The 20,387-nt window shown below is 35.7% G+C and overlaps 1 protein-coding gene across 1 annotated transcript in view; it reads right to left on the bottom strand.

Annotated features, from left to right (window-relative positions):
* Positions 1-20,387, bottom strand: part of Dhc93AB (Dynein heavy chain at 93AB) — a 1,274,973-nt gene that overhangs the window by 1,076,126 nt on the left and 178,460 nt on the right. The window contains exon 10 of the mRNA XM_090403805.1: positions 13,308-13,573. Coding sequence (XP_090259931.1) covers positions 13,308-13,573 — 266 coding nt within the window. The remainder of the gene's footprint in view (positions 1-13,307; positions 13,574-20,387) is intronic.

The raw sequence follows: 20,387 nt of genomic DNA, 5'->3' as shown, positions 1-20,387 counted from the left end.
GTATAGAAATTTTGGTTCATGTTGCTCAATGTTGTTATCACGCACATGGATTACATGCCAGAAGACATAACACAGTAGTGAGATTTATAGAGAATAGGTTGAAGAACAAAGGTTGGATAACAACAGTAGAACACCACTCTGTAGGACTAACACTGGATTAAGGAAGTGTGACTTGTAGTGCAGAAAGGCGATGAGTTTGTCATTATTGACACATAAGTTTTGAGTGCTGGATGACCACTCACTACTCTTCATTGTGAAAAAATTGCCTATGCTAAAAACCAAACCATTGTACAGCTACTTCAGGAAGAACACCACATTGTATCTTTTAAAGGTGTATGGTGTCAGTAGAGTTATATTATTATTATTATTCAAGCCTCCATGGAGTCAAAAGATTCATCGTGGGAGGTCCTTCTATAGAAACACAAAGTCTATCAAGACTCATTGATGGGAGGTCCCCCACCCCTAAGAAACATAAAGTCTATCACACCACTCCTTGAACTTATTGACCGTTCTCGCTCTCACCACTCCATTAGGCAATGCATTCCATGGTTCAACCACCCTCCATGCAAAGAAACCACTCCTCACCCTCTTGCTCACAGTTTCTTTTTGTAACTTCCAGGGATGGCCTCTTGTCATCACTCCTTCCCGCTGTTCAACCAAGCGAAAGAACTCCCCAGTGTCAACCCTGTAATCACCTCTCAACAGTTTAAAAGTCTCAATCATATCAGCTCTCCTTCTTCTATCCACCAAACTCTGAAATCCACATTCCCTCAGCTGATCCTCATAACTATCATTGTACAGTCCTGAAACTATCTTTGTTATCTGCCTTTGTACCCTTTCCACAGTTAATTTATCCCCTTCAAATCCTGGGGACCAAATCTGAGAACAATAGTCCAAGTGTGGTCTGATTAGGGTCTTATACAATGGAATGATAACTGTTTTATCTCTGCAGGTCAGTGTCCTTCTCATCATTGCAGCAATCCTCTGTGTTACCTTCGCCACCTTTGCAATGAGTTACTAAGCTTTGGACTCTCTTGGACTGAGTTTAATTGCAAATTACAAATTGCAAATTATGGGCCAATCTGTATATTTGAAGTTGTGGTTAAGGTGTATTAGAGAGAAAGTAAGAGTTTGAATACACAAGTGGGTTGATAACAGTAATATTCTCTATGATTTTCAGCATGTGTTTGTTAAAGAGAAGTTATGTTTTACCAACTTATATATGTACTATAACGAGATGAATGAATGGACAAGGGGAGATGATGATTACCACACAACAAGCTGGTAACTAAATTGGAGCAGATGAAATTCGATGCCAGATTAGTGAGTTGGAGAGGTGATTGGCTGTCAGATAGGTATCAGAGAGTTGTGTATTGGGATATGGTATTCCAAAAAAAGAAACTTACAAGTTAAATGCCACAGGGGCATTCAAGTTTTCAGAGCAGGATGTTGAAAGTATAGAATGTTTTTATTTTTTTTTATTATATATGTACAGAGTCAGTCAAAAAAAAATGTATACACACTTTAACAGATGTGATCTATGGACTTTTTTTAGAAGTTGGATCGAATTACGGTAGCAATGTGTAGTATGATGTGTTCTCAAAAGATGTTGTTACTCACATGAATACTAGCAACAACACGTAACCGGTAGGACAGTCAAAGAAAATGGCTAAGGCACGATTGTCATTTGAGGAACGAAAAACCATTTTAAAGTGGTATTTCAAATTTGAGAATGTTGTTGAAGTTCAATGACAATGGAGGTGTGAGTTTGCAATACAACTTTCAACAAGCCTGACAACTGCACGTATTCATGATGAGTTTGAAACCCATGGTACTGTGTGTGATATGCACAAAGGAAGATCCGGGAGACCTCACATAGCAACAAATCCTGCTTCCTCAGCTATGGTGTTGAAACAGTTTACATATTCACCACAGAAGTCTACTACACAATGTGCACATGAGACAGGAGTTAGCGGTGCACGCATAAGGCGCATTCTTAAAGCAGCTAAATGGAAAGTTTACATCCCAAGATTATTACATGCAATGAGTGAAGATGATCTTGATTGAAGAATGCAGTATTGTGAGTGGTTTCAACACACGGTAGATGAGGATGAGGAGTTTGTGAGGAAAATGGTGTGGTCTGATGAAGCACAATTTTAAGCTTAATGGAACAGTGAATCAGTATAATTGTGCTTACTGGGCTCAAGAAAATCTGGGTGTTCATGTGGACAAGGCAGTCAATTTCCCAAGGCTCAATGTCTGGTGTGGATTGTCATCTAGGGATTTAATTGGACCATTCTTCTTTGAAGGTACTATTACTGGTTAAGTGCACCTAGACATGCTACGCACATCCATTTTACTTACCATTCATGAACTTTATGGGAATGATCAATTTCTCTTCCAACAATGTCACACTACCACCAAGATGTGAGAACTCACCTCAATGAGAGTTGCAGGGACAATGGACAGGACAAAAAGGTGCATTGAGTTCCCCCCCCCCACACACACACATTCTCCAGATTGGACTTCTACCTATGGGGACTCTAAAGGATGTGGTATATTGTAGAAAACCAGCTACACTGGCGACCCTTCAGAAAGAAATTGAAATGGCATGTGCAGTAATCCCACTGGACACTTTGGCCAATGTTGCCCAAGAAGTAGTTTGCTGTAATAATAATAAGTGTCTGGACGCTAATGGTAACCACTTTGAGCAACTCGTGTAATTGTAGAAGTCAAAGCTAACCTGTATTCATCCCTTGATGTCTGTATAAATTTAGTATTACAATTTTTATACAGGTGTTTCTTTTGCTGAAGTGTGTATACATTTTTTGACAGACTCTTTATATATTTATTTATTTATTACATATATATATATATATATATATTATTATTATTATTATATATTTTACTATATCATCATCATCAGCAGCTCTATATCATTTTACTATATCATCATCATCAGTCACTCTTTCTGTGATGTCAGAGACTTTGGTTTGATTTCTTATTCAGGTATTCATTTTGTGATCCACTCTTGTGATACCAAGCTTTCTTTCCATACTAAATTGCATTGTTCTTAATTTTTTAATTTCCATTGCATTTAGTGTCCATGTTTCACAGCCATATGTCAATATAGGAAGAATACATTGGGTAAAAAAACTTTTCTCTTCAGGCATAATGGTAGTTGGCTTTTGAATATTGATTGTAATTTTCCAATTGCTTTCCACCCAAGCATCATGCATCTTTTAATTTCATCCATGATATTTTGTTCCATTGATATCTGTTGTCTCCTAAGTATATGTAATGATCTACTTCTTTAATTTCATTATCATTGATTTTTATTATTTCTGGTTGGACATAGCTATTGAACATAGCTTGGGTCTTCTTTAGGTTTATCTTTAAGGACAGCTGTTTAGGAGGTCATGGATACAAGTTTTGCTAAGATTTTGTAGATCATTTCTCCACCTGCTTTTAAAAGTTCAGCCATAACTCCATCCTCACCTGCCGCTTTTCCATTTTGCAAGTTTCAGATGCTCCACATAACTTCTTGTGGTAGAATCTGTGGCACTTCAGCTATTTCGTAGCTGTCTTCTTCTTCTTCATTTAATTTGTCATCCTGATATAATACCGAGTAAAATTCTTCAATTCTTTTTGATATAGCATATTATCTCTGGTTATGATCCCATGTTGTAGTTTAACTGCAACCATCTGTTTATTGCTGTTTCTTAATTGCTGTTGGGCATTTTTGAGACTACTTTTCAATTGTTTGTTGTATGAATTTACAACTGAATTTTCTTATTTCTTCCACGATATGTTTTCTGCTCATTTTGCACAATTTAGTGTATTCAATTTTATTCTGTAGGTTATTTGCTTGTTTCATTTCTTCATAAGTTATTTTGTTTCTTCAGAAATTTTGTCTTGTTTTTGTTCTGTGGTACCAGCTTGAAATATCAAGTGAGCATTGTAAAAGGTTTTGGGTAATAATATCATTATTTTCTGATGGATCAGCATTGCCATTTATAATCTACTTTCTTTTTGGCAGTTTATCTGAATCTTACTGCATACCATACGATGGTCACTTCAAATGTTGAAGATGTTTAAAACAGAACAGTCCCGAAAGATGTTTTTCTTATTCCTGATTATAAAGTCATTATAATAAATTTAGTTTAATCCTTTATCCAAGTGTGAACAAACAAAGTTTGCACCTGAAAGTATCTTCAGGACTGGGGTAAGGTGGTACAACACTGGGAAACTCATTGTACCACCTTACCCCAGTCCTGAAGATACTTTCAGGCACAAACTTTGTTTGCTCACACTTGGATAAAGGATTAAACTAAATTTATTATAGTCTAACCAAGTGAAAAATAAACTTTCAATGATTATAAAGTCAATTTCACTAGTTTTTCCATTTGGACTTTTCCAAATGGAAATAATAATGTTAGTTGAGTTAGACATGGGGAATAAACCATTATACTTTTGGACTTTAATGAAGCTTTTGACAGAATACGGCATGAAAGACTGTTGCATAAGATGGAGGATATCAGATTGGATTATAAACTTTTAGCTTATATAAGAGGATCGCTGAATGACAGATATCGAAATCCTTTCCTTTAGTGTCACACGGTGATCAGCATTCATTTTAGACAAATTATGGCCTCTACAACCATGTTATAAATAACTATTTTAATTTCCCAACATTTCAACCCTTCATATTAAGGTCATCATCTGGAATACACACATACAGGGTGTTCGGGATAAATTTGACAGTTTCGTAAGGAAAAAGAAAATCTTCTTTGTATCTATTAAATTTAATGAATTGACAAAAAAACATTACAGGCAGAGTTAATTACAATACTATCAACAAGATTTACTCAAAATAACCACCATTAGCATCGATCACAGCTTCAATTCAGCTTCGGAACCTCGAACAAGCTGATGCTACAGTCTCCCTGGGAAGGGCCGCAAAAACTGTTTTAATTTTATCCATTAACTGGGCTTTTGTATTACTGGAAGTGCGATTGGTGTCTTTTTCAACTGCGCCCCATACAAAATAATCCATGGGGTTAAGGTCTGGGGAGTTTGGAGGCCAAACATTTGGACTGGTGAAGTCGTAGAAATTTTCAGACAACCATTTTTGACTTTTCCCAGAGGTGTGGCAAGGGGCCGAATCCTGCTGCCATACATACGGCCTACCATTGGCTACCCTTGTTATCCAGGGCTTGACTACAGTTAGCAACTCCACGAACAAAGCCCGAATTCCAATGCCAGGGTTCTTCAACACCTGTTCCTGCAGATTTGCGAGGAATTCTGCTGTACGAACGCAATCAGATCGTCTGCTAGGGATCTTTCTTCTTGCTACATCCTCGTAGTCACCATTGCAAGTCTCTAGTTCATGCCTGATTGTTTTTACTGTATTCAGGGAGCATTGGGCAGCAGTCGTAATATCCTTATTTTGATGGCGGGCACGAATCATCATGATACAAGTTATTCTCTTCCATGATTCAGGTGGGTTCCAGCTATCCATCCTTTCTGACATCTTGTATATGAATGAAGAAGGGTCCAAACTTTTAAATGAAGAGAAGTGTGTGTTAATACATGTAACTTACGGAAAAATATAATTAATTATAAATATGTCAAATTTATCCCGAACACCCCGTATATACAGAGACAAGCTGAATTACATTTCACACAGTATGCTAAAGAGACAATGATTTGATCAATGGTTTTTCTACTGGTGTGACCTCTAGTGAAAATAGAATATAAAAGAAAAAAATTAAATAAATAAACAATAAAAAAATATAAATAAAAATAAATTAATTAATTAATTACTTAATTAAAAACTACATCAAAGGTATATTCTATTCATGATAACATCAGAGAAACATTCTTTCATATAGATAGTTTTCTTACAGTAACAATGATGTCCTAATTTAACATGACAATTGTTACATTCGATTTAAGATTCTGGATTACTCATGGTCCTATTTATCGTTAACTCTTAGGGAGAAAGGTTAAGTGGGTAGAATATGCGCCTTCCATATGCTTGGAATTTTTAGACCATCATTATTGTTAAGATTAGGGTGGTCGATAAGAATCTCACAGACTTCCTTAAATTTGCATTCATACCATACTTTGGTGTGATGTAAATAACTGGTGATTTTCCAGTCTAAAATGACAGATATCAAAAAGTCGTGTATAGAGGATCTGAGTCTGCAAGAATTAAGGTGACCAGTAGTATGCCTCAGGATCAGTCCTTGGTCCATTCTTATTCATTCTTTGCATTAATGACACTGGAAGGATTTGACAGGAGATATACAACTATTTGCTGATGATGCAAAGATCATGAAGCACTTTCAAGAATGATCTGAATAGGCTGGAATTGTGGGCAAGAAAAATAGATGCCAATTCAATGTTAATAAGTGCAAAGTCATACAATCGTTGTATTGAGCTTTCAAATGATGTATCAAATTGTTAGGTGGTTTGTTCTAGAAGAAAAAAAATTATAGGGTAGGAATCTTGGAGATTTGATAGACAAAATGTTGAAATTCTGAGGCCATATAGCAAAGACTGCAAATACAACTCAGTGGATACTTGTAATGCTGAAATGAACACTGACATGTAAGAAAAAGTAAGTCATTTTGCCTCTTTACAAGGCCTTGATAATACCACACCTTGTTTATTGCACAGATGAGCTCTTCTGGTTTCTAAACAAGAGTTATAAAAATGACATCAGATAGGATGTAGATTATGAGGACATATTGAGAGTATGTGAACTGCAGACACTGGCAAACAGGAGAAGAAGGAATGATATAGTAGAGACCTACAAACTTCTGATGAGGGGTCATATAGGATATCAGTAGATACAATTCTTCATTTTATGGGGGTGGGGGGGGAGAGAATAAGAAGGAAGTTGAGAATTAATGCAGTCAGACTTAATAATAATCATTTAATAATAATAATACACTAAATTAGCTGTATACAAGACGGTGTTCAAACCAGTTTTAACTTATGGATCTGAGAGCTGGGTCAAAAGTAAAACACTTGACCAAAGACTAGAGACTTAAGATATGAGAGTCCTGAGAAACATCAGGGGCACAAACAGATGGCATCAATGGCAATATCATATTAAAAATCGAGGATATTAGGAAAGAGCTTGACGTTGTCAGCATCCAGGAATGCATTAGCAGAGCTAATCTCAGGGTATGGTCACTTAAACAGAATGGGCGAAGAAAGATTAGCAAAACAAGTGTTCTCTGCCAGGTTGGTAGGAAAATGACCCAGAGGATGACCAAGATATAGGTGGATTGATATGGTAAAAAGTGCCTTAGATAATAGAAATATAAGATCTGATGATGGAGTCTTGACAAGTAACAGATTGATTTGGAGGAAAATTGTAGATAGGAAGTTAGTAATGATGTAAATTTTTCATGTAGTACTATCATATCTTGTACACCCCTTGAAGGTACATGGCAGGAATTTGATGATGATGATAATAATAATAACATAGTTCAAGGACTGAGGCCTAATATAACCTGTTCAATCCCATAAGAAGACATAGATAGTATCTCCAATCAGTAACCTGATCTTCTTGGACTAGATAGTTTATAATAAAGTATTCATTTAGGTACTCTTTCCATTTGCATTCTTTTGACATGCTCCATCCAATTGTATTCATACATCTTTATTTTCTCTTTTACTGATGTGTGATTTAATTCTTTCATTATTCTTCATTCCTTTCATGCTTGAATAGGGTATATTTGCTGTTTATCTTATGAATTTTACTTCAGCTGCTCTTAATCTTTATCTTTTTTGTTTTATTGACCAAATTTCACTTCCATATAATATAAGCTTTTAACTGAGTCTGTCTTTGCACCAGGTTGGGATTAAGCACAGAATTTAGTATCACTGTATTATTGTTATCACTACCATCATGAGACCTCCACAGAGTTAAAGACTTGGGAGGCCCATCTCTCATACATATTTTATCATACTGCATCTTAAATGCACTCACATTCTCTATAGTCACTACTCTCTCATGATATGCATCCTAATCATTCACCTCTCTCTCTCTATGCAAAAAATTAGTTTCTTGCTTCCTTATATTTTATACCTTATATCTTATTATTTGTGCCTTACCTTATATTTTAACTACAGCAGTATAAATTGGGAAGCAGAACCAGCATGTAGTAGTAGCAAGGTAATGGCATTTCTGGAATTCTTTAGGGACAAATGCCTAAGGCAACATGTAATAGAAGGAACATGAGGCTTAAGAGTTTTGGATATGGTCCTAGAATCAGAGGACCTTATTGAAATTGAAATATCATTTCAGATACATTCATCAATTATACTTGATAAGATTTTATATTCATTTTATATTTATTTTATATTCAAGAAACCAAAGTGCTACATAGAAGTTATCTCAAGTCTGAGAAGCTGTAACATTCCTTAAACCTAGACTTTGGTTAAATTAATACAGCAATTCGTAAGACAGTTATTTAATACCTGGAAACGTCTTTTAATAGAAAGCAGTGCCATAGATTTTAGTTCATAGTACCTATACATTACAATTTTAAAATTAATCAATTTAATAATAATTTTTAAAACTAATAAATTTATCAGTTCCCACTAATAAATGATTGCTAGTTCTTACATACAGTGAAAAACTATTACTAGTCTAATGACGATGGATATAAAACTAGCAAAATATTAGAAACTAAATAAATGTTTTTATTATTATTATTTTTTCTTTTGGTGGTATTGGGATCAAAGAGACGTGGTTGATAGAAGAGGATATAATAACAGGAATAGAAGTTGCTGGGTACAGTATTTTTTGGCAGCATAGGAAGGGAAAGCATGGTGGTGGAGTACTGCTTATGATAAGTGACGACCTATGTCCTCTAAGTTGAAAGTTTATTTTTCACTTGGTTAGAGTATAATAAATTTAGTTTAATCCTTTATCCAAGTGTGAGCAAACAAAGTTTGCGCCTGAAAGTATCTTCAGGACTGGGTTAAGGTGGTATTAAACTAAATTTATTATACTCTAACCAAGTGAAAAATAAACTTTCAACATCTTTCTCTAAATCCAGAGTAAATTATTAAAAAAGGGTGGCACACCAATTGGCAATTCCTATAGGTGGAGATGACCTGCTAATGCTTCTGCCTGATATCTCCACTTGGGCCTGGCTCCCACTGAAGAGACCTCAATAAAGGTCGAAACTAGTCTGGGTTGTGGCCCTTCCCTTAATGCATAACAATAGACATATCGGCAAGGAGATGTGTTTTGCATTATAGGAGATACTGAGATAGTAGTTTTGGTATCTTGCTCCACCTTTGCAACAAGTTGCCCTGGTGTTGTACCACCTTAACCCAGTCCTGAAGATACTTTCAGGCGCAAACTTTGTTTGCTCACACTTGGATAAAGGATTAAACTAAATTTATTATGTCCTCTAAGAGTGGAGACTTTGGAATGCTGTGACACTAGTGGTTTTGAAAGCATATGGTGTGAGGTGGAGATGGGCAAGACAGGATATTTAGTGGGGATGTGCTACAGACCAAGGAGCACAGAGGTCGCAGACCAGGAGATGTTGAGACAGTTGGGCGTGGCAAGTGCAAGAAGAACGATTGTTATGGGATATTTTAACTACAGCAGTATAGATTGGGGAAAGGAAGATGCATGTAACAATAAGGGAATGGAATTTCTAGAATTCTTGAGGGACAAATGTCTTAGGCAACACATAACAGAGGGAACAAGAGGTTCAAGAGTTTTGGATTTGGTTATAGCATCAGAAGAGCAGATAATAACTGAGATGACATCTCTCCCACCAGTTGGAGAGAGTGGCCATATGGTTTTCACTTGGAAAATGAATAAACATGCAGGTGTATCAAAGAGACGGGAATGTATGTGGAATTATAAAGTAGGTGATTATAATAGTCTTACAAGTCAACTTGGGGAAGCTTCGTGGAGGAAGGAATTGGAAGGCCAGGATATCATTAGTGCTTGGGAAATTGTGAAGGAATATTTGTTAGCAGCAATGGTAAGCTGTATTCCACGAGTGAAGAAGAGGACACAATTTGGATTAAAGTGGATGACAAACAATATTAAACAGGAGCTATATGTGCAAAAAAGAGGCTATGGAAGAGATATAGGAGACAGGTGAAGAGAAGATGCATGAAGAATATAAGACACAGGCTAGAAGAGTGACTAGTATGGTAAGGAAGGTGAAACTCAAATATGAGAAAAATTGGCCCTTAGATCCAAGGAAAATATTAGGGAATTTTTTAGCTATGTGGCCAGTAGGAGGAGAAATGACTGTGGAAGAACATTGTGGGATAAAAATGGGAATAGAGTGACTGATGCAGAGGACACAGGGGAATTGTTCAATGAACACTTTATTGGAGTATTTCATCCTGGAGGAGTCAATTTGAATACCAGAGGGATAGAGCAGGTTCGATGTTTAGAGGTGCAGGAGGAGAGTGTGTGTTCCGCATACTGAGTACTCTGGATATTAGTAAAGCTGTGAGACTGGATGGTATTTCACCACGAGGTTTGAGAGAATATGCTAAGGTGACAGTGCCCTTGACCTGGCTTATCAATGAAAGTCTGGCTGTGGGAAAGGTGCCCATGGAATGGAAGAAAGGTAAGATACTGCAATTGCATAAGGACGGTAGCAGACTGGAAGTGTCTAAGTATAGGCCAGTTTGTGTGTCATCAGTACTTAGTAAGATCTTGGAGAAAGCAGTGAGGGACCATAGCATTGGGAAGATGAGAGTAATGTTATCAGTGAGGGTCAGCATGGGTTTGTGAAGGGGCGCTCTTGTTTTAGCAATACACTAGCCTTTTATGATAAAGTTACAAGAGCATTAGATGAGGGAAAGGCATATATTGCCATTTCCCAGACTTAGCAAAGGCATTTGACAGGATGCCACATAACCTGATATTCAAGTTGCAGCACATGGGTCTGGATGTCAGATTGGTCAACTGGATTCAGGATTGGCTGTCTGATAGGTATCAGAGAGTTGTATATGATGTTAACTACAGTTAACTTAAGTTAACTTAAATACTCTCCTCTTTGCAGACGACCAAATAATAATTACAAATTCTGAAGATAACTTACAGAAAGCTATTTTAAATCTAAATGAGATATCCAAAGATTATGGTATGATAATATCAACGGAAAAATCAAAAACTATGGCCTTTAAAGGACAAGATCCAGCAAGAACTAAAATAGTATTAGATAACAAGATCTTAGAACAGGTGAATTCATTTAACTACCTAGGATGTATGATCACTTATGAAAATGAAAAAGATATAAACATAAAAATTGCAAAATATTTAAAAATAACAGGAGTAATTAACTCTATATTTAAACCAAACCTAGTTCAAAAACAAACCAAGCTAAAAGTATACAATACATTAGCCCTACCGGTCTTAATGTATGGAAGCGAAATCTGGACAATAAAACAAAAAGACAAACAAACATTAACAACAGCAGAAATGAAGTTTATGAGAAAAACTGCAAAGTATACCCTATTTGATCACAAAAGAAACGAAGATATTATGAAAGAATTAAACCAAGAACCATTAATTGAAAAAATTAAAAAATATAAACATAGATGGATGGAACACGTTCAAAGAATGAAAACAGAAAGAATACCAAAACAAGCCTTAAAGTACAAGCCATTAGGAAAAAGAAAACCAGGACGTCCCCTTAAACGATTCAACGATGACGTCTAAGGCCGGAACAGGCCATACTAGGCCTAAACCCTTGATACGTATGAATTGATGATGAGTTTCAAGGAGGCAGAGGGTTACAAGTGGGGTCCCACAGGCTCAGTACTGGGATCTATATTGTTTAACCTTTATATCAATGACATTGTCCGTGGATTGCAAGGGGATATTCGGTTGTTTGCAGATGATGCGAAGCTGGGAATGGTTATTAGTAATAGTGCAGATGTGGTAGCCCTGCAAGAGGATTTGAATAAGCTAGATATATGGGCAAACGAATGGGGGTTTCAGTTTAATGCAGCAAAATATAAGGTCTTGAGGTTTGGGACACATCGATGGGGCTCTGCATACTCTATGGGAGGAGTTAAACTGGTGGAAGTAGGAGAGACAAGAGATCTGGGTTTGATGATTGATATAAATCTGAAATTTAGGGGATATATTGTAAAGGTAGTGAAGGTAACGCAGAGTATTGATGCCATAATGAGAAGGACACTGCCCTGATAAAACCAGATATCATTCCGTTGTATAAGACCCTGATCAGGCCACACTTGGACTATTGTTCTCAGATTTGGTCCCCAAGATTTGAAGGGAATAAATTAACTGTGGAAAGGGGTACAAAGGCGGATAACAAAGATGGTTTCAGGACTGTACAATGATAGTTATGAGGATCGGCTGAGGGAATGTGGACTGTAGAGTTTGGTGGATAGAAGGAGAGGTGATATGATTGAGACTTTTAAACTGTTGAGAGGTGGTTACAGGGCTGACACTGGGAAGTTCTTTCGCTTGGTTGAACAGCAGGAAGGAATCATGACAAGCAGCCATCCCTGGAAGTTACGAAAGGAAACTGTGAGAAAGAGGGTGAGGAGTGGTTTCTTTGCATGGAGGGTGGTTGAACCATGGAATGTATTGCCTGAAGGAGTGGTGAGAGCGAGAACGGTCAATGCATTTAAGGAGTGATATGATAGACTTTGTGTTTCCTAGGAGGGACCTCCCTCGATGAGTCTTGATAGACTTGTGTTTCTTAGATAGGACCTCTCAGAATGAGTCTTTTGACTCCATGGAAGCTTGAATAATAAGAATAAGAATAATAATAATAAAATTAAAATGCAAATCACAAGTGAACAACTGCCAACACCTAAGATGATGTACAAATTGGATTTATTGCAAGTTGGGGCTTACTAATATTCATTAAGAAAAACTGAAAAATCTTAAAGCCAAAAGAAATTTATCAATCCAGAGAGTGAAGAAGGGGATAAAAATATTAAACATGCTACCCAACTTGAGAGATAGAGAGAGAGCTGTCAGGTATTAAAGTTGGCTGGTACTAAATTCATACTCCTTTTGTCAAAATAGCAGAAGAGAAGACAAGCAATCATTTGTCTGAATGGTGTATTTTTTAGAAGAGGAACAACAAATCATATAATTATTGCATCTCTTCTTCCTTTTTTTTTTATTTTGTACATAGAAATACTCAAAGAAATATAAATTTCAGTTACTGTGCACACCAGATTTTTCACTTCAGTCTTCTGCTGAATGCCGTTTTATAAAAATAAATATAATATAATAATAATAATATCATACTCACAAATGCTCTGTTTTTCGAAGGGAATTGATAGGAATTGAGATTCTATCCTTTAAGTCTTGAATCCATTTTAATGTCCTTGCAAGAGGTGGCATGCATTTATATACTGAAGATTTGCCTGTAACCTTAATTACAATCATTTGTTGCTCATAAAGATTTTTAGCAGCATCCAAATCTTTCTCCACCATACTCATCAGATGAGACTGGCAGGAAGCAAAATCAGCTTTAATAACTGGACAGCCCAAAACTGGTGAAAACACGTTAACCACCTAAAAGTATTCATTTTAGTTAATAATATTAAACACTATCGCATAGATATTTAATCTCTCTCTCTCACTCACATGCACAAAATATCTGGCGATGTATTTAAGATTAAATGCTGGTTTAAGTTAATATTATGGTTTAATGGTATTAAGACAGCACAAGGAATGAATTAAACAATGGTTTAATGGTTCCAATATCTTGTCTCTGTCAGAGAGACATCATCAGTGATACAACACAGAAACTGTAATAATGCACACAAAAAATAAGTGGAAGATACTAGACCTGAAGATTACAGTCCTAAGGGATCTTGGATAACTTACAGTAAAGGAAAAACTATGCCTCATCAATAGATACAAACATGAAAGACTTTTTTCTTTTTTTTGTGGAATTAGTAGCAGATTTAAAAGCCAAGCAAACATCAATAAATACAATAAATAGCGGTTGGTGGAGTGGTGGAGACGGAGAGTTGTAGAGCAGGTGCGATGAGTCTTGGACTCCCTGGAGCTGTAGTGTAATGATAATAATAATGATAATAAGTTACTAGTTGTTTAATACAGACAAGCACATTAGACATACTATATCTTTTGAATTATATTTAAAATTATATTAATATTAATTAATTATTTAAATTTATATGTAAATTATACTCAGTTTTCTCTTACATGTGTCAAGCTGTTATTCAAAAAATATAGTATATCAATAAATACAGTTGTGCAAATTTCCCAAGATTTCAAAAAACCATAATTTTAGACTTGGCACCAAATAACCAAGGCTAGCTACCAATGTCAATAGAGAACACTCCTTTTAGGAATTCCAATCTAATATCAGAATGGGGAATTGGACAATGAGACTAATTTGTGCCTATGGTCCCACAGAAGGTTCTACTAAGGTAGAAGTGGAAAAATTTTTTCATGCTTTAGAAAAAGAAACTGACACAATGAAAAAGGAAAAGTTGGTCCTTGTTGGGAATCTAAATAGCAGAGTAGGAAATGATTTTCAGACATACAAAAATATTTTGGGAAAATTTGGAGAAAAGAGCAAAGCTAATAATAATGGCACTACCTGTTGGATTTCTGCTCAGGACATGGAATGGTTATTACTAACACCATGTTCCAACATTAAAATGTGCACAAATTCACATGGAGAGAAGAGGCAAGGAATAAGAAAAGTCTCATTGACTATGTTATTGTTGAGAGTGATGTTTTCTCCCTGGTGCAGGACACCAGAGTGTACAGAGGATTTGAAATTGGAAGCGATCACTATTTAGTATTGAGCAGGATAAAATTCAATTTCATATTGAAAAGAATAACATGTAAGAACGTTTTAAAGCGAATAAAAGTTGAGCAGCTCTCAGATGTGAACTATAGACTAAAATACACAAAGATTATTGAAGAAAAAATGAACGAGTTTGAGAACAGGAACCAAACATTGGAGATTCAGTGGCAAGCCTTGAAGAAAACCCTGACTGATTCAGCCAGAGAGGCATGTGGTGAGGTTGTCTGCAAGGATAGAAAAATCAGGACTCCATGGTGGACACAGGAAGTTAAAGAGGCAGTGAAGGAAAAGAAGAAAGCATATCAAAAGTTCCTGGCAAATAAGTCAGTTTTTGCTCATTGAGAATACAGAGACAAATGTAAGAAAGTGAATCACTGTGTAAAACTAGCTAAACAAAAGTCATGGGAGGACTTTGGCAAGAACATAGAAAATAAATATCAAGAAGGTGGTAAGATATTCTGGAGGTTGTCGAAGAAGCTTAGAAATGGAGGAAAGAGTGCTGTAAAAGGAGTTAAAGATGATAAAGGTGACATGAAAACAGGAGAAAAAGATATCCTTGAAATATGGAGTAATTACTTCGAAAAAGTGCTAAATGAAACAAGCAGTGATAGCACAGTGGTAAAAAACATTCAACAGGCATACAGTCAGGAATATATATCCATACTTGTAGAAAAAGCCATGAAAGGCTTGAAATGTGGAAAGGCAGCAGAAGTAGATGATATTCGACCAGAAATGCTGAAGTATGGTGGTATAAAAGTCTTACAGTGGCTGCACTGCATAGTTCAGAAAGCCTGGACAGTGGAACGAATTCCTGATGATTGGAGTACAGCTCTAATAGTACCCATATATAAAAAGGAAAATAAAACTGAATGTTAGAATTACAGAGCTATTTCCCTACTGAGCGTTCCTGGCCAGATCTATGCAAGTATACTTGAGAAACGGTTGAGAAGAATTGTGGAAGAAAAGCTTGGTGAAGAACAAGCTGGATTCAGGCCAAATAGAGGCTGTCAGGATCAGATCTTCACTTTACGACAAATAGTTGAGAAAGCATGAGAAAAGGCATATGACAAGGTGCCAAGAGAGAGAAGCTATTCGACATGCTACAGTTATATGGTGTCAATGGGGCATTATATCAAGCAATACTTAGTCTTTATTTGAGTTGTAAGTCAGCAGTTAGAATTGAAGGAAGTACAGGAAGATGGTTTAATATTAAATCTGGTGTGAGACAAGGATGTACATTATCACCTCTGTTATTCATTATCTATATGGATCACATTATGAAGAAAAGTGGTATTAAACATGATATCAGAATTGGAGATGTTAATGTCAGCTCTTTGCTTTATGCGGATGATGTTATACTTCTAAATAAATCCACTACAAGTTTGCAAGATTCCCTGACTAAATTGAATAACTGTTGTAATAGATATAGTATGAAGGTCAGCATTAAAAAGACAAAGACAAAGATAATAGGTAGAATTGTTGAAAATGTCAGCTGTGTTGTGATCAGGGAATCTGTGGAACAAGTAAAACGTTTCAGCTACTTAGGCAAGATTTTTAATGAAGATGGTAAATTAAATATGGAAATAGACAACAGAATCAACAAAGCTGGTATGGTAGGCAGTCAATTGAATAAATTCATATGGAATAAGAGAGTAATTAGTCGGAACACTAAATTAGCTGTATACAAGACGGTGTTCAAATCAGTTTTAACTTATGGATCTGAGAGCTGGGTCATAAGTAAAACACTTGACCAAAGACTAGAGACCGCAGATATGAGATTCCTGAGAAAGATTAGAGGCATGAACAGATGGCATCAATGGCAATATCATATTAAAAATGAGGATATTAGGAAAGAACTTGACATTGTCAACATCCAGTAATCAGACGGTATGGTCACTTAAACAGAATGGGCAAGGAAAGATTAGCAAAACAAGTGTTATCTGCCAGGTTGGCAGGAAAACGACCCGGAGGAAGAGCAAGATATAGGTGGATGGATATGGAACAAAGTGCCTTAGACGATAGAAATACAAGTTCTGATAATGTTGGAGTCTTGACAAGTAACAGACTGATTTGGAGGAAAATTGTAGATAGGAAGTTAGTAATGATGTAAATTTTTCATGTAGTACTCTCATATCCTGTACACCCCTTGAGGGTATATGTCTGGAATTTGATGATGATGATGATGAATCTAATATGTTCAACTTATCTCTTATATGTTTTTTTTTTGTGTGTGTGTGTGTGTGTGTGTGTGTGATCTTACACTTTTTATTGTATCCCTGATGATATCTCTGTGAGAGATACAAATATTGAAACCATTAAAAACCTGAATTTAGTATTTACTTCATTCCATGTGCTTTCTTCATTCTATTTAACCATAATATGAATATCAGGTCATGTTCTTCCATTTAAAATCTATGAAAATGTTTTACAATCAAACAAAAACATGTGGCTAAAAAAGCAATGTTTTCTTAGATGGTAAACTAGTGAAAAGTCTAGAAACAACGTTTTGGTTATTTATTTTATTTATTTATGGGTAGTGACCCCTTTTCATAATACATAGCATTATACATGATAGCAATATACTGAAAAGGGGGGGGGGGTGCTTTTCATTCTGGAATACTAAAGCATGTTAAATCATTAGCATTATATACAAGTTGCCCAGTCGTGAAGTTACTTCACATGCAAACTTTGTTTACTTATACTTGGATAAAATGAAACCAAGAATATTATTTCTTGGCATCTTTAATTTATAGTCTAACTAAGTAAAAACAACTTTTAAAAGCATATTACATATATTTACAATTATTTGTAATTTATATTTGCATTTGCATATTTACATATTTTAATTAACATTTATATCTATATATACTTTTTTTTATGTATATGTACACACCAGTGGTGTCACGTGCCCATTTTGGTTGGGTGTGCTGTCATGGGTTATGTAACCTGCGCTACAAAATTCACATCAGTTTGATTGTATAATTGCATTTTTATCGACATATGAAAGATTTAAGAATGTATAGCACATCAGTGCTCATCTCAATTGGTCTAATGCAATTAATTGTAGGATAATTTTGAATACTTTCATTTATCAATTAATTGTAACCAAATCTGTGCAAAGTGGAAGACAATGTGTTTGTTTCAAGATACTGTATATTAGAAAACAATAATGAAGGAGAATGCTATGCTTGTTTGGTATATTTGAATTACTCAAAGGTGTAAAATTTGGAAGATGAAGTACGAGGTTTACCTCCTTCGACTACAATACTGTTTCCTATTGTAAATATGGGCAAAAAAGTTATAAATTTATCAAAAATTATATATTAAAAACTTGTCTGTATTATATATAAAAACTTGCTTATCATGTCAGTCCAAACTTTACGCAAACAAAACAGATGAAACTCAGAAAACAAAAAAACAGCAAATCATGACAAATTAATGTTCAACTGGATTGGTTGACACAATAACCAAGCAGATCCTCTAGGTGCTATTGTTTCAGAGCTAACCCTGCCTAACCTTCTGAGTGGTTTAAAATTACTAGAATGCTAAGAATTTGACCCGATGCGCCCTCTGTACATCTTTTCAAGGGGCTCTAAAGTGTATGTATCTTAAACGCACCTCACACCCACGCTATTAATGAGAATGTGATGCAATGTTTACGAGTTGAAAAGTGTTCTTTTCATGAAGCACTAGTATATTGTGTTTACTTTTAGGAATCAGTCTGGAAACAATTAAGAGATCCTTTAACAGGGAATAAATGCAAAAATATAATATCAGTGATATTGCTATTCGGAGGATGAGCACTGCACATCTAGCACATCCTGCATATTCGCCCCTGGTATACACACACACACACGCACACGCACACACACACATTTTTACACTATATAATCTTGACATTACAAGTAGTGACAACAACTGGAAATTGATCTTACTGACAAAATTAAATAATTTTGAATAATTCTCTACTTTGAAGCTGGCCACTTGTCTACCAAAGTGATGATATGCTGTATTAAGAAGATCCAGATGAAGACCAGCAGCTGACAGCCATAGAATAGGTCACTGACAGTCTGTTGAAAGTATGGACAGCAAATGCATTATGGCAATTCTGGGCTTTGGAATTTGTGTCTTAATTTTCCATCTCCCATTAACAGCACAGTTTAATTATTATTATTATTATTATTATTATTATTATTATTGAGGTCTTCATAGAGTCAAGAGACTCCATGGAGACTTTCGATCGTTCTTGCTCTCACCACTTATCAGGCAAAGCATTCCATGGTTCAACCACCATCCACGCAAAGAAACCACTCCTCACTCTCTTGCTCACAGCTTCCTTTCGTAACTTCCTTTAAGCTGGAGAAATGTCGTCTATTTTCAGTTAGAGTCCACTTGGCACAAATTCTTTTGTTGTTGATCCACTTTCAGATGTTTTCCATTCTTCTTCCCACAAATTTAGGCTTATTTTATGTGCTACAAATGTTTTGATAGCCGATTCTGAGTACTTTTTGTAACTTATACAGTCTCTTCTTCAGTCAAAAATCCGCTCCCTCTTTTCCTACTATTTCTGCATGTGCCCAGCAGAAATTAATTTCCCATTCTACAGGGAGTTTTCTTATCAGATTTCTTGTCTGCTCTATTAAAACTAAGTGGTTGTTTTGGTTTTTAATACTGTCTATTGTGCTACTACTGTCACCATAAATTGCTGTGATTCTTTTGATGAGAGGTGTCGAGTTCTAATTCCTGAAGATATGTAAGTGAACAAACTATAACAAATTTCTCTGCTGGATCAGAGCAGCTTATTATAGCAGAGGAGGATGTAGTTTGAAACAGCATTCTTGTATAATGGATTATCTGTGATACACTATGAGAGAACAACTGACATTTCCTTCTATTTCACTCCCATTCATCATTTTCAGAGCTTTCCTGCTTCGAATATATATTTTTTACATGGTGAGTCCACTTATTGTGGTGAAGCAGAAGTTCATAGAAATTTGAATGAATGGCAGCATTTCTGTCGTATCTATGTTCTGGAAATGACTTCATATATGATACAGAATTCTTGCATTTTCAGGTAGTTTGTGTTAGACCGACAATAACATAAACTGCTTCGTAAGATATTATCCTGCATCCTTTAATTATTCATATGGCTATAAAGCATTGGTTTTTCTTATTTTTTAGTGCATCTTTACAAGTGGGTTCAGCATACAATATGAATGGCAGAACAGCTCCAGTATATATTGTCTTCAGCACTCTAATGCCTAGTTTATCCTTATGATTTAGCTAAAAAATGTACTAATTTAAGTTTTTATTGGCCACATATGAGATGTGTTTTTTCAAATTAAATTTGTTGTCTGTTATTACTCCTAGGATTTCCTCTAGAATTTCCCTGCTTAGGAAGACCATGATAGGTTGTTTTGATTGTTACATTACATGACATTGTTGCTTCTAACTGTAAGCCATTACATTCCCAAATCATTATCATCACATCATCTGCAAAAGCCATAACAGTTGTTTCAGAAGTGCAAAGAGAGTCTTAATAAC

This window comes from Typopeltis vanoorti, chromosome 1 (genome assembly GCF_054136105.1).
Source record: "Typopeltis vanoorti isolate ZY-2024b chromosome 1, IOZ_Tvanoo_1.0, whole genome shotgun sequence".
Lineage (NCBI taxonomy): Eukaryota > Metazoa > Arthropoda > Arachnida > Uropygi > Thelyphonidae > Typopeltis > Typopeltis vanoorti.
This window is presented reverse-complemented; position numbering and strand designations above follow the sequence as displayed.